The sequence below is a fragment of the Sinocyclocheilus rhinocerous genome, unplaced genomic scaffold (genome assembly GCF_001515625.1).
Source record: "Sinocyclocheilus rhinocerous isolate Xijiao unplaced genomic scaffold, SAMN03320098_v1.1 scaffold1348, whole genome shotgun sequence".
In the NCBI taxonomy this organism is placed as follows: domain Eukaryota; kingdom Metazoa; phylum Chordata; class Actinopteri; order Cypriniformes; family Cyprinidae; genus Sinocyclocheilus; species Sinocyclocheilus rhinocerous.
The window spans coordinates 348,481-368,402 of NW_015648618.1; the positions used below are offsets into that span (position 1 = coordinate 348,481).

Here is a 19,922-nt window from a genome sequence, read left to right on the forward strand (position 1 = left end):
GGGCTTTAAAGGCAGAGTAAGCGATTTCTGGTAGCCAATGTTGATATTTGAAATCACCAAAACAAACACGCCCCTACCCCAAAAGGGTCTTGCCCCTTTGCCCGAATCAGTTTTCTAAAGTGTTTTTGAAAAATCACATACCCTGCCTTTAAGTCAACATCTGTAAAATATCTGTGCTTCTGAGAAAACACAATCAGTGACAGTATTAGTTATACTGTGCAGTTTCCCCCCAATTTTAAACATTTGTTCCCTTCCATTTAACTTTTTACAACAATTAATGTCAATTCTACTCGATTTCACAGGTTTTTGTACTTTTTAGCTTGATTTTATTTACCGACTGTGTTGGGGGTAAAGCATTACAAGTAATGCGAGTTGTGTAATCAGATTACTTTTGAGTAACTAGTAAAGTCATGCATTACTTTTTAATTTACAAGAAAATATCTGAATTACTTTTTCAACTAAATTACGCCAGTTACTTTGTTTTGCCATGTATTCAACTGAGAGCCCTCCTGTCCGCATGTTGAGAGAAATCAAGAGTAAGTGCAGAGGCGTTGTGTGCGCTGAGTAAACATGATGATACTGTAATTCTAGACTAAATGTCAGCATGTATTTACCCATCTCACTTGGACAAAAACAGATTCAGTATTCCTCCAAATGAATAAAAACAGTCAAATGCAAACTCAGGATTACGCAAACATGTTAAATAACACGAATATCCTTTATGCAGCCTATTTAATTCCATTTTATTAACCAGTATGTTTGCTGCTGACCTTCGATGATCAACCATACTAATGAGCAAAAATGACTTTATAACATTTGTGTTTCTTTTTATTTTTTGTTTCTGAAGAGAGAAAAATGAGGTCAAGGCAGATGAGAAAAAGTAACGCAAAAGAAACAGAACACATTACTTTCTATAACGAGTAACTGGTTACTTTTTTAGGCAGTAACGCATTAGTTTTAAAAGTAACTTTCCCCAACACTGTTTACCAATAATTCAATTCAAACTCGTAAAAAATGCAATGACTTTCAGCACTGCAGTCGCTACATCACTGATTTATTTATTTAAGGCAACAGTTAAACTTAACTTTTTGATTTCAGTTAGCATTTTTTTAACACTGCAATATGTTTGCACAAGGCCTTACAATGCTCTTTTGTAACTATTATAGGTATATTTTTAAACTCATGACTTCATGGAATATTTGTACTTTAAAAATAAATGGACCTAAAACCGAAACCTAAAATACACACTTTATATTTTATGGATTATAACCTGAAATCTTGATGTTTACAAAAAAAAAAAAAAACCTTTTCAAACATTTCTTGTGGCTGATTTGAAGGGATTTCCTGTAAACTGTTTAAAACAATATATACCTGCATGTGAATTTTGACAGCAAACTTCATGATATGGGGGAAATAACTCCTAATTTATTATTACAAAGGCACAAATTAATTAATAGGAAGAATACAACAATAACAATATTGCTGGGCTTCGAATAGGAGTAGTTATTTATTTAGTTGGGGGGTGGGTTCCCCTTTCTTCATCATCTTTTTCTTCATTTTTTTAAATTTAATTAATTAATTAATTTATTTAATTTTATTTATTTATTTACATACAAATACAAAATGAATCTCTCTCTTTTTAACATATAAATAAAGAGATAAATAAATGCACAAATAAATAGGCCAGAAGGTTGGTATTGTGGAGGTACTCCCGAACAGAGGTCCAAACTGAACAGGAGATCAAGGAAAATGATTTTATGGCAGGGAGGAAATAAAGACAGTAAAAAGAAAGAAAGTAGGCTATGTAACCAGAGTTAGCTATAGTTACTGCTGTGTTCTGGTCAGTCGGCGCTCACGCTGATCTACGCGCCTCCAGTGCTTTCTCTTAGTCGCTATTTCTTTCTATATAAATCGGTGTAAAGAAAGAAAGAATAAAATAGTAGCCTAGAAAATGACTAAAAGTTGTAACGATGTAACATATTGAGGAATTTTAAAATCCAGTCATTTTTTAGTGTTTTATTTTTTAGTGTAGACCTATGACGGCGATTTTGCGATAGTTAAAATGTTATGCTAATAAAAAGATGATTTAGGCTAGTTTCAACATGTCTCAATTTTTTTGTCGTGTTAAATGTATGTTTTTCCTAACACCGGATGCGCATTAATCAACTTGTGCCCATTAATCGCTCTGATTTTTAATGATCACGATATGAAAAATACGAAATCGCCGTAACAGAAATAAGCTGCATTCTTTAACAGAACTAAACGGCTTCAATTAATCCACTTTTATTATAGTCTATGGCATAACCTACATTTATTTTTGTACACACCATTCTGGTTATTTTTTATGTTTATGGCGAAAAGGGTTCCTTTTCATTGCGTCAGTGATTATTAGCTATTATTAATATTATGTGTGTGTGATCACCTAATACTGATAAGAATATAATTATTTGACATAAGAACGTAATTTAGTTCATTGTGGATTTTGTGTAAATTGTCATATTACTGTTTAAAACATGTTAATTGTAATCTACTATACTGTGTAAATTGTGCACCATTCTTAAAATATATAGTTTCTGATAGCCCTATTTATTGTAGACTGTGATATGGGCTAAATGCGTTATGTTTTGTTTTTTTTGTTGTTATTTTTGTTGACTCTAAAATCATCTCAACAAACATAAAACTCTAAATTTAACCTCTAAAGTAGGCCTAGGCAAAATAAAAATAGTAACTGGTTATTAGCCTGTGTATTATCACTATTACCAAAGCTTTCAGTCTCTGATTTTGTTGTCTTGACACTGAGCAAAACAAGTTAGAAAGCGTAATGAAAACTAGGCTACTACAGAATTTGATGTTTTATTTGTGCTAGTGCTGACACGGTCAGATTCGACAGGCTTCGGCTGTCGAGATCCTGCATACGCCGAAAAGAAAGAGTAAAATGTGATTGGGTGTTGAAGTTCTCCCCGCTTTCAAAAGTCAACACCCACCTTTAATATCTGCGACCAGTCAGGCTTTGGCGATTCCACAGCTGCGTCCCTTTGGTTCAGTCGTGTAGGCGGAGCCTCGGCTTGACGATTTCCATTGGCCAACGGCATCCAATGGCAGACCAAGCCACACCCTCTTTTTATTACTAATAAACATATGCGTATTTATGCAGAATATTCATTATGGAACAAATCTGATTGGTCTTCATTCGGTGTTCTCTCACCAATAGTGAATCAGCATCGTTGTCCTATTGTCATTCGGTCTCAAAAAGACTGAAACGACTCAACAAATGCTAAAAAAAAAAAACATTTATTAGTTTTTGGTGACATTTTTGTGCATATTATTTTCTGAAACCATGTTAAAAAAAAAAATAAAAATTTTTTTTAAACAAATCAGCAGAATATACACAATTTGTTTTACTAGAAAATTAAATATATTGTTTTATGGAAATGTTACTTTTGACCAAAACAAAATACTTTTTTTTAAACCTACTAAATGCTATTACTTTCCATATTTCTAAAGTACACGTAGTTGTGGCTTATCAGACAATTATTATTATTATTATAGTGGGCTATATCATTATATTAATGCCTCTATCTGACTCTATCAATTTCATAATATTGCCTTTTCCCCCATTTGAACAAAAAAACATACATTTTAAAATAGCAAAATATAGAGACTTAGTGCAACAGAACTTTGTCAATTATTATTATTATTTTGACAAAAGGTTTTAAAGCATAACCAAAATAACAAAACTGATGAAAGACCAATACAAGTTTAGACAATCAAGTTTTGACCTGTGACCATTTAAATGACAGGCTATGCTAAAAGAAGACATGCCTGTACCTCCTCTAAACAGAACAGCAGTATATCAATATTTGCAGAGATTAAAAAGTGTTGTAATTGCTTTAAAGCTGCTTTGGAAATAGACAGGTATGTGTGTATTTACTGATGTTTGGTTCAGAACCCAGTAAGCAATCTTCCTATCATATCATTTAAAAAACACAAATGACCTAATTTACTCTTTGGCAAAAAAAAAAAATAGACATATTTCAGCACTAAACATGAGATGCAATTGCATTACTTCAATAATTAATTACATTACAACTCATTAAAATATATATATATATTAAATTCCCTTGCAATAATTTACAGATAGATTCCTTCAGGTCATGGAAAATGTTATTTTAGAATTGACCACTTGATCTGCTCCTTTGCTGACTGTAACACCTGAAAAAAATAAATAAATAAAAAGGCGGATTATTAGGATCAACCCAAAAAAACTGTAACACACTTCAAAAAGAAGCTCTACATATGCAATTCAATGTGCTCTGCAATGTGAAATTATTTGCGTTGTTAATTAGTTAATATAATAATAAAATATAATGCACATATTGTGAGTAATAATAATAAATAATACGGTCCCACACTGATGCAATGCAATATGGTTTTAATAAACCATTCCTCTTTTTTTTATTGCTCAATTTTTTTGTAGCTAAAGGAACACTATGAAAATGGAAAAGGAAAATGCAATTATTTTATTTTGCATAATACCAGACTCAATAGTGCAATAATGAGGTGTGCCCAGCTAACAAAAATATGTTCTAAGAACGTTTTGCTAAAGTTCCCATTAAATTATGTAATTGCTATTTCTGAATATTCTCTGAACGTTCAAAACTGAAATAAATAAATAAATAAAATATAAAAAATTGGGGGGAAAATTTGTACAAAATTGTTATCTCCTGGTTATGTGAACGTTTAAGGAAAGTTAAATGTTATAATTTTTGTTCTTAACTTTGAAAGAACGTTCTGAGAACGTTACCTGATATCTGGGTATATTCTTGATGATAAAAACTCCCCAACCACACTAACAATTTTATATCGTGGCCACAAGGGGGCATCTGAAGACCACAATATTAAACAAGACAATAACAATTGCTTTTTTCTATGGTGATGCCTCTTTTATAATTAAACTTCACTTTAGAGTAGTTTCAGTCCATTATCAATGATATTACGCCTCTGTTGTCACTCTGATGTAATGTTTTAAAGATTTACCCAAAAGGCTGCATAATATTCTAAGAGCTTCAATGCACACACATGCTTACTTCAGCATGCATATATGAGTGGGTGTCCAATAGCACATATGTGTGTGTTCATGCACTTACATTAGAGGTGAGAGACAGTTTTTCAGTGATGTGCTGTCAAGGTTAGAGTTAGTGGCAAAGGTTAGAGCAAGACTAAAATCAGTCTAGGTGTTAATGACGAAACATTTCAGACTGTTTAACAAGCTTTGAGCTTTAAAAAGTTTCATGACAAAGATGTTAAAAGGTGGGAAAATTCTGTGTGTGTCTGTGTGTGTAATTTTTTTAATAATGTTCGTTCTTTGTGTGTTCAATACCTGTGCCACACTCTGTTCTGATAATGGATTGTCATCTGCCTGTAAAATAACCAAAATCAGAATAAGTATAATTAATAATAATAACTAACCAACATAAACCACAACCAACCAAGCCAGACATCAGGCAAGATGTTTCAAACTGTTACTGTATGCCAAAGCAAAGGTTAAAGGTCAACAACACACCACAACTCAACTGCTACTGTTAAACCTCACTAATGGACAAAAACAATGTCCCAAAGCTGTTGCAAAAATACACAGAACATCTGGAGCAATAATAGACCAACTGATCTGCAAATTTCTGCCTAATTTGAGATTAATGGCATTGGCTGATAATAATTGCAGCTTGCCCAGTTAACCGAAGTGTTAGTTTACCTTCATACTAGGATATTTTGACAGCATTGATAATGGATATTTTCTGTTGTTAAATAATAAACGTAATCAAATAAAAACGTATTTTATATAATATTTACAAAACATTTACTTATGTATATATTGGCTTTATTTTAGCCATCAGTTGTTGTATAGATATTATATAAATGTCCATATTGGTCGATCACTACACTAGAACAGAACCATCACTAAAACCATAAAAAAATAAAAAAATAATAATTAAAAAAAAAACATCTAAAAGGTCACTGAATAAAATGTGCCCCAGCTGCTAAAATGTATGAAAAATAATACAGAAAATATTCTAGTAAATTAAAAATAATTTTTAAAAAGTTAATTAAAAATCCATATTGGTCAACCACTGTAATGGAGCAGGACCATCACTAAAAGTCAGTCAAAAGTCAGTCAAAAAAAAAAGATTAAAAAATTGTTCCCGATAAAATAATAATAAATAAAAAATAGTAATACTAATAAAAAATAATGCATAAAATTTATTAACATTTCTAATTAAAAAAAAAAAAGTTTTAAAAATGCATTAAAAATCTATATTTGTTGACCACTGTACTGGAGCAGGACCATCACTAAATGCTACAAATATTCATGGATAATATATTGCCATTTTTCTGCTAATAAAAAATAATACAGTTTATAAGTTTATTTTTTGAAATTTCTAATAAATAAAAAATCATAATAATAAAAATAAGATTTATTTACAAAATACATTTGCCTGGGATTAGATTTTTAGATAGAATTTAGAGTTTAATTTAACTGTATTATCTATTTGTATTTTATTTTGTATTCTATTTTGCAATGTATTTCAATCTTATTTGAAATCATTTAATGATTTGAAATCATTGATTTTATAAGTGGATCTTAGCGTCTTCCCCCCTTGTACTGGAGTAAAAAACTCATAACAGCATAAATCAGAAGTGTGGACTGAGGTCAACTGAGCCGAAATCATGCCCGGTCATTGATTGAGTGAGTTTATGCGAGCGTAACTCAAAGATGTGACTCAGTGTCTCCCACTCTGCAGCGAAAGGTTTATGGTCAGATGTCAGCGCCATGTTTTCTTAATATTGATCGTCCGCCTGGGTTACAGCTGTTCCTCTTGTGAGCCTCACACACACTTGTGCATGCCATGCAGTTACCTGCCCACTCTCTCACCCTCGTCCCTCTCTCTCTCCCGTCTCTATCCGGCACTAAATCAGAGGGAGTGAGGGAGGGGGCTGAAGGAGATCTACAGGAGCTGCCGCCTCTCTCCTTGGGCCTCCATGTTACCAGTGATGTAATCAAAAAGGACGAAGCCATACGCTTGTTCTGACACACACTGACAGGGCAAGAGAGGGGACATTTAGTCTGTCTGTGTGTATGTATGTGAAAGGGACACATTACTTATAGTATAATGGAATTACATCTTCTGTTTATCCCTCCTTTCCACATACACATTCAAAAAAAAAAAGGCAACTTCTTGTCAAGCTGAAATGGTATGCTGAGGTAATTATAAATACATAAAGCAGTAATTCCACACTGTAAAAAATGACCATGAATTTAACGGTAAAAGACTGTAAAAATGCTACAGTAAAATCCTTTTTTTTACCGTAAATTTTACGGAATTTTTTTTACAGTGAGGTAAAAAAAAAGCAGCAAGATAGAAACTCTGCTGACTTGCAGTACTGTTGTCATATCTGACAGCTGTCTGTGGTTTAATAACAAGCTGTCAGAGCAGAACCCCTAAATACAGGAAACAAACACCGTCAGTTCATTACACAATGATATTTGCTCTTCTATACAGTCTCTTACCCTGTAGTTGACCTTCTCAATGACCTGTTGGGGGTCACTCTCTAGGATCACCCTGTAAATAAGTTGAAGAGCAGCATATCAATATAGAAAGTCGTGAATTTTATGACACAAAATTGCTAGCATTGAGACTTGTGAAATAAAAACAACCATCATGATAATGATAACCTCGTTTAAGTCCAGTTTTGCACTCAGTGGCAGATCCTGGTAAAGGCAGTATAGTTCTCCCTATCCGTTCTGCCCAGCCCATTCGTTGATAGTGAATTATAACCTAGCCTTTTTCTGAATCATAATCATAAACGTATTCTGTTCATCTTTTTGTGCTTTTTTTTGTGCATTTGTTTCATCTCAGCTGCTATTTGTTTGTAGAAGCAGCTTGTAATTTAATTTTTTAAGACCTTTTAAGACTTAATCTTTTAAGACCTGTTAATAAAATATTTTTACCTTCTAAAAGCCAGTATATTTAGTCAAACTAAATAAATAAGTATTATACTTAAATTAAAGTAAAGGTTTATTTAAAAAATGAATTTCTCGGCGATTAGAAGACCTTTATCATTCTGACATTCTCACAGTCTTATGTCACTGTATTGCTGTATTTGAATTTTTTTTGCAATTTTATCATTTATTTTACTTAATAGCAAATATAGGTAAAATAGGTCTTTATTTATAATTTATTTAAATTTAATTTATTGTTATATGCTTGAACTGGCCAAGAGCACCTAGCATTGGTGACTACACTATACGATTACAACACATATTCATTTTACATTTTGTGCAATTTGAACAGCACATATACGCTACCGGTTGAATGTTGGGTTCAGTAAGATTTTTGTAATTAATATTTTTATTCAGCAAAGATGCATTAAATTTATCAAAAGTGACAGTAAAGACATTTATAATAATACAAAAAAAATTCAGGTAATTTTACAATAAGGTGTCATTTGTTAACATTAGTTAATGTATTAACTAACATGAACTAACAATGAACAATACATTTGTTACAGTATTTATTAATCTTTGTTAATGTTAGTTAACGAAAATACAGTTATTCATTGTTAGTTCACAGTGCATTAACTAATGTTATTACACGGCTCTGTGGAATACTTGATTCTGATTGGTCAGTCGTGGCATTCCAAGGTATGTTATTCTTCCATAACAACCAGTAAAAACTAATAACACAGGCTCATCCGGGTAACTGAAGTCGGCGCTATACTCTTGCTAGGAACAATTTTTTATTTTTTTTTCGTGGAAGCTTTGCGTTTGGTCAGCTAATAAATTATTAAACTTCAATACAATATTATGTGTATAACTGTGTATGTCATCCTGGTATCGCGGACTCATTCTCTCGTTTCATACAAACGCAGCTGCTGCCATTTTGCAACGATTGTTTTGTACACTGTAATGGATAATAAGATATAACGAACAATCTGGTAACATTTTAAAACATTTTCATCTTAAATCAATATCTTTTATTGCCTTAATTATTTATGTGGTGAAATGTTGTGTAATAAGTGCTTTGACTGCACCGCATCCCTTAAATGTCCGTCTAGTCTGAACTTGCCGCTTGCTCGCAACTGCTGTCTTCACGGAAGCTTTGCGTTCAAATATTTCAACTCAAATCAATATTTTGTGTCTAATTATTTACTTATGTGGCAAGTAGCCGTTTAATAAGTGGGATAATGTACATCCAGCCGGTTGTTATCGCAGAATAACCCCCTTCAGGGTGAATCAAGATCAAGAACAACTGGCTGGATGTACATTATCCCTTACTTAACAAGCACAACTTTTGATTTTAATAATGCATTAGTAAATTAACATTAGCTAAGATCAATAAATGCTGTAGAAGTATTGTTCATGCTTAGTTCATGTTAACTAAAGTGTTACCAAATTTCAAATAAATGCTGTTCTTTTGAACTTTCCATTGATCAAAAATCCTCATCCTCATAAAATGTACCACAATTTCCACAAAAATATTAAACATAGGAAATGTTTCCTGAGCAGCAAATCAGCATATTAGAATGATTCCTGAAGGATCATGTGACTGAAAAATGGAGTCAATTTAAATTCAATTCTTACCCTCCATCGATGATTTCATCCACCACAAGGAACACTCCATCCATGTTATCCAACAGAGTCCTTTTCTCCACATTCTTCCTGTTGGAGAAGAACCAGACATCTGAGCACACAAGTGTTCTTCTGTGACACCACGTGCTGCACTGGACCAGTTTCTATGGTTACCACAGGAGGCTTGACGCCAAGAATTCTGGGAATTCTGACGTGAATTAGCCTATAGGCAGCTAGGACCGTAGATATGTACAGACAGATGCCACATTCGACCGCTCCAGACACGTCCACCATCTCACAGCCAATCACTCACAGTAAAAATCAAGTCAATCAAGTTTTCCAAAATGCCACAAGCCCACAACATTGTGCATTCTCTGGTTGTAAAATTTTAATTCCCGAAGAAATGGAATGAACTTTCACAGGTGAGAATGCATTGGTTTGTGTTTTTAATATGCATCAACTCTGTATTACAGGTTTTTAAACTATGGTACATTTTCATGTCGTGTTAGCTAACCGCTTCGTCTTGTGGTGTTGTGATAGTTTACAAAAATCATCTGCTTAAGTCTATTGCAGGTATCGATATAAATACAAGTGTACAACTACAGTTGCAGATAGTCAACTTGCTCTTGAGTGTGAACGGTTTTGACCGTTCCAATATGGCAGACAGCTTACGTATAATGGCCCACAGAAACAGCTGCTAATAAGGCATCTAGGCCTACCTATACATATCTATGGCTAGGACGCCACATGATGTCAACAGAACTGTTTATAAATATCAAAACATACACTGGCCTCTATATTTTCCTAATATTAAATGGCCTCAGATTTCATACACTATCATACAAAAGTTTTGCTGTCGGTACGATTTTTTTTTTTTTTTAAGAAGTTTCTTATGTTCACCATGGCTGCATTTATTTGATTAAATTTTTACAAATTTAAAATAACTTTTATACCATCTTTTATTATATTATAATTGTCTTTACTATCACTCTTGATCAATTTAATGTGTTCTCCTTGCTGAATAAAAGCATTCATTGCCTCAAAAATCCATCAATCTCACTAAACCCAAACTTTTGAATGGTAGCACATATATATATATATATATATATATATATATATCAGAGCATGAACTCACCTCAACATCTGACTGAGAGACTCAAACAAGCAGTTCAACACTGCCATCAGCATGAGCTGAGATCAGACAAATACAGGAAAAGAGAGAGAGACAAAAAAGGAAAGGGATGAAACACAGCTGACTTTGTTATTTCTGCATCCTCTTAGACAAACAAAATGGCACAGATGTCAAAGAGTGTTTAAAACTGACCAGCTCTCCATAATGGAAGAATTGCTGTCACATGCAAATTATAGACAGCACTTCAGCCAATCACAGGCCAGCTCATCTGCTTATAGGACTTACCTCATTCTCCTGAGCGCTGCCAACTACATAGAAGAACAAGTCTATGCTGCTCTTGTAGACTATCGTCATTCCCTCTAAGAAAGCAATTTCATCTGCACACACAGAAAGAAGCAGAAGACAAAATACACAAGATTTACCATTTATTCATTCATAAAATTATGTATATTCAGTTAAACATTAGAGATATAGAACAAACTTTTACCAATTTATATACATTTTTTTACACTTTTAGGTACAAAAAAAATTATATATTTTTGGGAGAAAAAAAATTATATCTTAATATTTTCTGGGATATATCGATAATGACAATTAAACAATATTTTGCTGAGTGTGTTTTTGTGCTGGTACCTTGGCTTTTAGGCCTGTCATGGATGAATAAATATGACACTAAAACCGCCAGTATCTTCATGAGTGATTCACTGAATCATTCACTGAAACGATTCGTTCAAAATGCCTGATTCCTTTAGAAATGAAATTATTTGTTCAAAACCATATTCATTCAGGAACAAAATACTGCAATGTTGCTCTGAGATGCACAAATGTTTTGTTCCGACTTTGTTTTAAACTACTTTAATTGGCAAAATAGCAAAAAAACAAAACAAAAAAATGACAATATTATGTCTAAAATGTAACTCAGTCAGTATTAACATCTTGTTTGTTGAACTGTTGTATAAAATAAAAAACACATTTGTGATCAGGCACATGTGCTGATATTCGGGAAAATGCATATTTGCTTGTGTGATATTACTTAACTATATGAAGAAAACCTGCAGACCAAGCCAACATCAAAGTTATTTTCATCAAAGTCAACTTTTCTAGTTTATTTTATTACTTAGTGCTCATACATGATAGATAGAGTGAGGCCACAGAGACTACAATGCTTGAAAGCAATATACAGCATAACAAAATAATATCACATCCAATTCAAATTTTCTGTTAAAGGGGTCATATGATGTTGCTAAAAAGAACATTAACCGGCTTGAGTGAGCGGCAGCAGGCGGGCTTGAGTGAGCAGAAGTGGGCGGGCTTGAGAACGGCGCGGCCGGCGGATTCGATGAAGGAGCATCCGGCGGGCTTGCGGCAACCACATGTGACGACCCCGGGCTGGACTCCGCTTCGTCCACGGTGAAAGCCGATCCGGCGATCCACAGCGCAAAGTTGATGTATTTCCTCAGCGACCAGCACGGATCAGCTCCAGGCATGAGGAAGCGGATATCGTCCTCTTTTGGAAGGCCAAACTAAGTAGTTTCGCTTTCACAACGAAACACACAGCACCTTCACAACATGGCGGCGGCGGCAACAACGATACTACAGCGAGAATAAAAGTTACGCCTTCTTTCTTTGCGTGAACATTTGGGCGGCGTTATGCAAATCTTCCCACATCGTGACGTAGACATGTGGGGGCGTGTTAGAACGAGCCGTTTTAGGTAGGCGTGGTTGACTCTTAACTTTTATAAAGAATATCTCTTTGGATTTGAGACTTTAGTCTTTGCAACTTTACAGATCTTCTTTATGCACCAAGAGCTTGTAACACTCCAAAGAGAAAGGAAAAATTGAAATCGCATCATATGACCCCTTTAATATGTACTAGGAAAACTGATCCCAGATCAGTGTTTTACTTTGAGACGCTGTGTTAAAAGGACCGGGTGTCTGATTACTGAAAGTTTCATGTGAAGCAAAACAATTGCAGGCCAGAAGCTATTTCTGGCCCATTTCACCTAGATAAATCTCAATATGTTTGTCTGAATATCTGACTGAAGACTAAAAGACAACTCCAAGAAATTTAAACCGAGCGAACAGTTTCACCTTTCTCCAGGTTCACCTTTAAGAGACAAATACAGGTGTGTATTTTGACCAGTGAACACCTAAACAGGTGAAAGGATCAGGGTGGTTTTTAGTCCAGGTGTCATACTCCTTCACCCCACAGGGCAAGTGACAGAAACATCTATGAACTCTAGAACAGGTTCTCCACCCTGTTTTCCAGTAATCTGACCTGCAAGCCCCAGAGGAAGCTTGCAAATGCAAGTTCTAATGACCAAGGACCACTGTAAACTAGTAACTTGATCTGGGACTGATCTGGGACGCTTATTATTATACTTTGAGAGTGGTTGTGGTCCTAATTTGCACAATGAAATATCTAAACTTCCTTGAGTTTACTATGAAACATTGATCTGAAGAGCTTGAGTTGGAACATAAAGCAGCCAATCAGGTCTAATCACTACAAGCAATACATTAGGCAGTATATTGATCAGTAAAATGCAACATAAGAGCTGTTTAATAATGAACTTACTGTCAGCTTTATGTGTTTTGTTGAAGACGTTCGTTTCAAAATTCTTCTGCTCTTTCATGGAGGGGTAGAGTTCTGGATCATAGTACTGAAATTGCACAGGAAGCATTTGTTATTATAGTACATGAATATGTATTCATAATGCTTAACTCTTATTTCCACATTTTCATGTCTGCACGTTTGTTTTTTCTTCATAAAATGACTAAAAGAAGAGATCCTCTATGGAGCCAGATCAGCCTCAAAAATAATACATTTACAAAACAAAATTCATAAATGCACAGCACAATTTACATTTACAAAATCTGATTCGTAAATTCAAAACACAATTCATAAATACACAAGTAAAAGCATAAATATTTCCCCAAATGCTCACACAAATGCATCTTACCTAAATAAATTTAAAATGTTTACACAAATATGTATATATCAAGTTCTTGAATTAATTTCCATCACACATTTATGAATGATGTTACATGTATTTATGGATCATTGAATCTGCATTTGCAAATCGTCACACGTGCGTGGACTGCGTTGAATTTGTGTGCAGTATTTTTGAGACTTTCCTGACAGGTTAAGATTCATAAATATCTTTTTTTTTTTGAGGATGTTCCGTTCAGCCAATCACGGTGAGCTTTTAATCCACCAATTTATATAAAGACATTTTAATGGGTACTCTTTTTTAGCACCTGATTACAATTTCTACAAAATCACATTATGATTTATATCGTGCGCACAAAATACAGCTACCCAGTTAGCCTGCTATCTTATACACCAAAGTTGCACATACCCTGTTTATTCAGATCAATCTATAATGTTATTAAATAAGTGTTAAATGTCCAGATATTTAATTTAACAACAACAATTATGTCATGTGTTCTGTTGTTGTTGTTAGTAGTAGTAGTAGTATCAGGTTCGCAGTAACTTTTGATCTGGCATTAAAAACAGCTACCCCCACCTAAGGGAGATTTCGAACACACACACAGCGGAGAGATTTCAGCATGGAGGATGAAAACCAGACTCAACGAGTGAGTAAAGTAATTTTTTTATCTGATGGCATTTTCTTAAACATTTTAAATTTATTTAGGTAAGATGCATTTGTGTGAGCATTTGGGGAAATATTTATGATTTTACTTGTGTATTTATGAATTGTGTTTTGAATTTACTAATCGGATTTTGTAAATGTAAATTGTGCTGTGCATTTATGAATTTTGCTTTTTAAATGTATTATTTTTGAGGCTGATCTGGCTCCATAATCCTCCAGAGTTGCAAAGTTCATTTGCAACCCTGTACTAACAAACCTGCTGTAACGTGGGGTTTTGTTTCATGTTCTTGTTTTCATGTCTTTTATTTTGTAATTTGATTCATGCTGTTGGTGTCATGCTTCCCTTGCCCTCATGTATTTCTGCCCTGTGTATGTGTCAAGTTCTGATTGGTTGTTATAGTCATGTGTCTTGTTCCTCATTGGTTATTGTCCTGTCATGTGACTCTCAGTTCTGTTTGTTCATTGGCTGATTCTTGTCATGTGACCCATAGTGTTTGAGACAAATAGCCCTCATGTTCCCATTGTTCTTTGTCGTGTATTAATGTATGTACCTGCTGTCGGTGAGTCTAGTCTGTTCATGCTACATCAAGTCAAGTCAAGTCTTTGTTTGGATTTAGTGGTGGGCAGAGCGAGGCTTCGTGAAACACTGAAACAGTCGAAGCAAATGTGCCGAGGCTTCGAAACAATTTGACACCCGTCTCTATGGTGACACCTAGTGGTCATTTTTAAGTATTGCTCTGAAACAGCATTGACAACGGATCAGTTAAGAATTGTAACGAATTATAACATATATGTTGTGCTTATCAATCCACCATGTCGGTTGGGGGAGTGGTTAGTGTGCACGACTGGTATGTTGTTAGAGTCTGTCTCTTTAGGTTCGAATCCTGGGTGAAGCATGTATATATTATAATAAATATTTAAAAGTTGTGTTTTTATTGTTCTGTTCTTGTAATGTGTTGTAACATTTCGCTGACAACTTAATGAATTCTTTGTGAATATGTTATGTCAAAAGCAGATACGGGTCTCGAAACACTTGTGAAACGCCCCGATGCTTTGATTCGCCTTAGTCATGTGACATGGGTGTTTCGAATCACACTTCGGAGCAGTGTTTTGAAACCTCTGCACTTCGGGATCTCGACACTGTGTTGAAACATCAGTTTTGCATCAGCCATCCCTATTTGGATTATGTTTGGATTAGGGCTGTGCAAATAATCGCATGCGATTGTCTTGCGCATCTCGTCAGTAAAGCCGGTCCCGTGATTAGTAGTAAATCTCCATCACCTGCTTTCAGATGGAGCGGCATTTAATACACAGAGCCATAGTTCACTGACAAGCTAGGCGATATCGCGTTCATAATTGAATGAGATTCATCTGCGATTATGAACGCGATATTGCCTAATTGTCAGTGAACTACGGCTCTGTGTAGTGCATGCCGCTCCATCTGAAAGCAGGTGATGGGAGATTTACTACTAATCACGGGACCGGCTTTACTGACGAGATGCGCAAGACAATCGCATGCGATTAATTGCACAGCCCTAGTTTGGATGTTTGGATCACTTTGTAAATAAACTGCACATGGGTTCTTCAACTTGCCATTCAGTGGACTACTCATTACAGAATACACGACCGTAACATGAACCCAGCAGTTAGCCTCCTCTGCCTTTGTCAAGGCGACAGGGCCATAGAGGACTATGTTGCCGACTTTTGTGGACTGTGCTATTTGGTGGATTTTAATGATGTGGCTTTAAAGGACATTTTTCGACATGGACTTAATGATTCTCTTAATTACCTCATGCCTCGCCATACCCCTCACTGGACTCTTGAGCAATATATTGATTTTGCACTCCGTTTAAGTTGTTCCTCGTTTAATGTGGGGATTGCGGATGAGGAATGCCACTATCCTACAGTATCTGCCACACCAGAGCCTGTTCACAAGATGGATGCCATTCCAAAGTCTGCTCACGTCATGCCTGCCAGGCCACAGTCTGCTCACATCACGTCTGTCAAGCCAGAGTCTGCTCACGTCACGTCTGCCAAACCAGGGCCTGCTAACGTCAAGCCAGCTACTCCAGAGCCTGCTCACATCATGCCGGCCACTCAAGAGACTCTTCACAACATGGCCGCCATTTAAGAGCTTTGTCGCAAGATGGCCGCCACACAAGAGCCTCTTTGCAAAATGACCGCCCTTCTAGAGTCTCGTCACGTCTCAGCTGATCTTCCAGAGTCTCGTCACTTCTCAACTGATCGGCCAGAGTCTCGTCACGTCTCAGCTGATCTTTCAGAGTCTTATCCCGTCGCAGCTGATTGTCCAGAGTCTCGTCATGACATGGCCACCATTTCAGAGTCTGCTCACGTCGAGCCTGCTACCCCGGCCAAGATGGCCACCACGGCTATAGTATCCAAGCTCCTGCGGATGTGGGCATGTAACGTGGGGTTTTGGGTTTTGTTTCATGTTCTTGTTTTCATGTCTTTTACTTTGTAATTTGATTCATGCTGTTGGTGTCATGCTTCCCTTGCCCTCATGTATTTCTGCCCTGTGTATGTGTCAAGTTCTGATTGGTTGTTATAGTCATGTGTCTTGTTCCGCATTGGTTATTGTCCTGTCATGTGACTCTCAGTTCTGCTTGCTCATTGGTTGATTCTTGTCATGTGACCCATAGTGTTTGAGACAAATAGCCCTCATGTTCCCATTTTTCTTTGTCGTGTATTAATGTATGTACCTGCTGTCGGTGAGTCTAGTCTGTTATACGTCAAGTCTGTTCAAGTCAAATCTGTTCAAGTCAAGTCAAGTCTTTGTTTGGATTATGTTTGGATCAATTTGTAAATAAACTGCACATGGGTTCTTCAACTTGCCGTTCAGTGGACTACTCATTACACATGCCTGTAATTTTCTTACACTTTTTTTTTAATGTATTTTATTTTTTATTTATTTTTTAAATTCCAGATTGTCTAGTGAAGGGGTGTTTAATTGGTGCTGGAACTAAACCCTGCCAGTCAGAATAACGATTTCTAGGAGTGTGATTTTGCACCTCTGCTGATTGTAAAGCTGCATAAAAGTTCATTTAAATTTTTTTCTCTGTTACTCTAAAAGGAAAAAGAGTAGAGTTTCCATCAATAAAATTTAAAATAACCAAAATATGCAAAAAGAAATAAAAATTTTTAAAAAATGTTATTCTTTGAGATAAAGTTCCTTTATTTCTCTTTCTAGATATGTAAAGTAATTTGACTATCTCTGTTCTCTTATATTATTCAATGGCTAATGTGCGAACGGTTTAACAATTGCATTGTTCAGAGCAATTTTGAAAATAACCCAAATGTCTAAAGTGCGAGAATTTTCCGTCTTCAATGACAAGAAATAATATTTTAGAAGGGTAAAGGGGGTCTATGCACCTTTGAAAGCAGTCTGTTTCCATCGTTGTCTAAGATGAAGACAGCCTTCACAGTGTAGAGCGAGGGTTCCTGGTTGAAAAGAAATCTACGTAATTTTCAAACATTTAACATTAATTTTTTTTATGTTTCAGATGTCATAAATAAACACCCTTGAAATAATACTGTTACATGCCTATAGACAGAAAAATACTATAAAAAGAGAAGGTCTAGTCAGAAGTGGCTGTTTGTTGGCTCTCACTCGACTGGGTCCATCCGGGCCAAAGTTCTGTCATGCACTGACTACCACTGATTCAAAGTCTGAGTGTATCACAGAACTTGAGCCAGGAGAACAATAGGAGAAAACTATCATCTTTTCAGATCATCTGGTTGAAATACAAGAGAATCCTGTCTCGATGTAGACCTTCAGGGCCCAACAACGAAACTTTCCCCACTGTAAATTATAATATCTAATTCACAGCAGCACCTTGCACTGCAAATCCATCTATTAAAAGTGTTACCAATAACCTTTAACTAATATAAACTTTTGTGTTGCTTGTTAAGATTATGTGTAAACAATGCAAAGCCTTGTATTTTTACAATGCTAGTAATTAATGAATTATCTAAAACTGTCAACCCTGTTACCATCATCTTTTTAAATTATAAATATATATTCAAATGTATTCAGTATTTAGCTTGAGATTATGCAATACATTGTATTAAAATTTATTAAACATAATGATATATATATATATATATATATATATATTAAAAGTAATTCTTCGTCTCATGGTGTTTAAAATCTTAAAGAAATTAACTTTAAAAATCACTTCTTCATACAAAAAGCACTTTTTTCGTAGACTAACGCCGTCAAACAGAGGTGCTGCTATTTTTCTACAGCTACAGTATTAATCATTTGCCGTTAGAACTGATGTTGTCCATATAGGTCAACTCATAAGAGTATTAAAATGTCCATGGCAAGCAATATCCCTGATCTCCTCCAAGTGTCCACCTGTGGAATCAATCACGCGCTCCGCTCCGGCAGAGACGCGTCGAGGACGTGGCATCCACGTCCCACTTTGAAAACCCACATCTTCCACGACTAGACGGGGGAAAAAACTTTTGGAACAAACTAAACAAGTGGGAAATTAACATAAACAAACCCGTAGCGCACAAGAAGCGAAAACACACTACATTCGCATTGTGCACTACAATGTACGATCTGTTCATAATCGGAAAAATTATGTTATGGTTTGCTCCCATAAATATTTGTTAGGTCGCAAAGAGAAACCGGATCAGTTTCTGGCAACAACAATTTCGTTTTCGCGAGAAAAAAAGCATGCACGAGCGTTTATAATACAAGACAACACGTATTTACAGTAGTTCACAACTGTAGAGCTTCTTAAAATATTGTTCCAACTTAGCACGCACAGACTTAGAATAATATAAAGATAAAAATAGATGCTGTCGATAACATAATTGTCTATTCAAAGACAAAAACTGCTACAAGCTACCAAAGCCAGTCGATCTATTATTTGAACGTTTACAGTGAGAAAAGGAATACAAAAAAAACGGCGAGTAAATGGCACACATATCCTACCAGAGCCGCGGAGTCCATGGCGGTAGCAGTGTTGACGTGGACAGCTTTGAGCTGTCATTACAGTAGCGCTCCTAAAACCCTCTGACTCACAGGGGGCGTGTCTGCAACTACAGCCCTCAAGCCGCCATGTTGGCTCAAACCCACCATAGCTTTCTGCTTCAGCAGCGCTACGGTACAGGAGCCACAATGGCGGCTTCCATTGTACGATCTGCTGCTCACTTGAATGTTTGTTGGGAAGTCTTGAGGATGAAATTACATTTTGGGCGTCATATCATTTGCTCTAATGAGTTACTCGTTTTCCAAATAAGTTTCATTAAAGGCGTGACTGCCACCAACATGAGATATCTGAACCAACAGGATATGCAATGAATAGATAATGAACGGCTGCTGTAAGCAAATTAATGATGTAACGTCACCTCTTACTAGCGCGACAGGGGGCAGCAAAGCTGAAAAGGTTCAGGGATCAGGGGTGAAGATTGCTTACAGCTTACTGTAAATACATTCATTAAAATGTCACATATTAATAATAATAATAATCTGTCAATCATTTCCCTCCTTCCTCCTTAAAGAATACCAACATTT

At 35.5% G+C, this 19,922-nt stretch overlaps 1 protein-coding gene across 3 annotated transcripts; it reads right to left on the bottom strand.

The window, feature by feature from the left end:
- Window positions 1–3,363: 3,363 nt before the first annotated feature.
- On the bottom strand, window positions 3,364–19,481 carry copz2 (COPI coat complex subunit zeta 2). 3 transcript variants are annotated; one of them, XM_016514751.1, is made up of 10 exons: window positions 19,341–19,476; window positions 17,765–17,833; window positions 13,336–13,420; window positions 11,046–11,137; window positions 10,764–10,819; window positions 9,641–9,718; window positions 7,568–7,619; window positions 5,381–5,419; window positions 5,148–5,180; window positions 3,364–4,212 (listed from the first exon to the last, which is right to left on the bottom strand). In XM_016514751.1, exons 1-10 carry the CDS (start codon window positions 19,356–19,358, stop codon window positions 4,165–4,167), a joined length of 570 nt encoding a protein of 189 aa, XP_016370237.1. In that variant the 5' UTR covers window positions 19,359–19,476; the 3' UTR covers window positions 3,364–4,164. The 3 variants fall into 3 exon arrangements, 2 of the variants coding, with proteins under 2 accessions (XP_016370237.1, XP_016370238.1); XR_001636555.1 differs by lacking the exon at window positions 5,148–5,180 and adding an exon at window positions 6,916–7,094 and having other exon boundaries at window positions 4,180–4,212; window positions 19,341–19,481; XM_016514752.1 differs by lacking the exon at window positions 5,148–5,180 and having other exon boundaries at window positions 19,341–19,477.
- Between the last annotated feature and the right edge of the window lie 441 nt (window positions 19,482–19,922).

Bases quoted from the DNA above. Each gene is read 5' to 3' on its own strand.
- copz2 (XM_016514751.1), bottom strand. The intron at 13,421-17,764 runs GTGCATAGACCC...GTGCAATTTCAG, and splicing joins GAAACAGACTGCTTTCAAAG to TACTATGATCCAGAACTCTA. The intron at 11,138-13,335 runs GTAAGTTCATTA...CTGTGTGTGCAG, and splicing joins CAAAACACATAAAGCTGACA to ATGAAATTGCTTTCTTAGAG.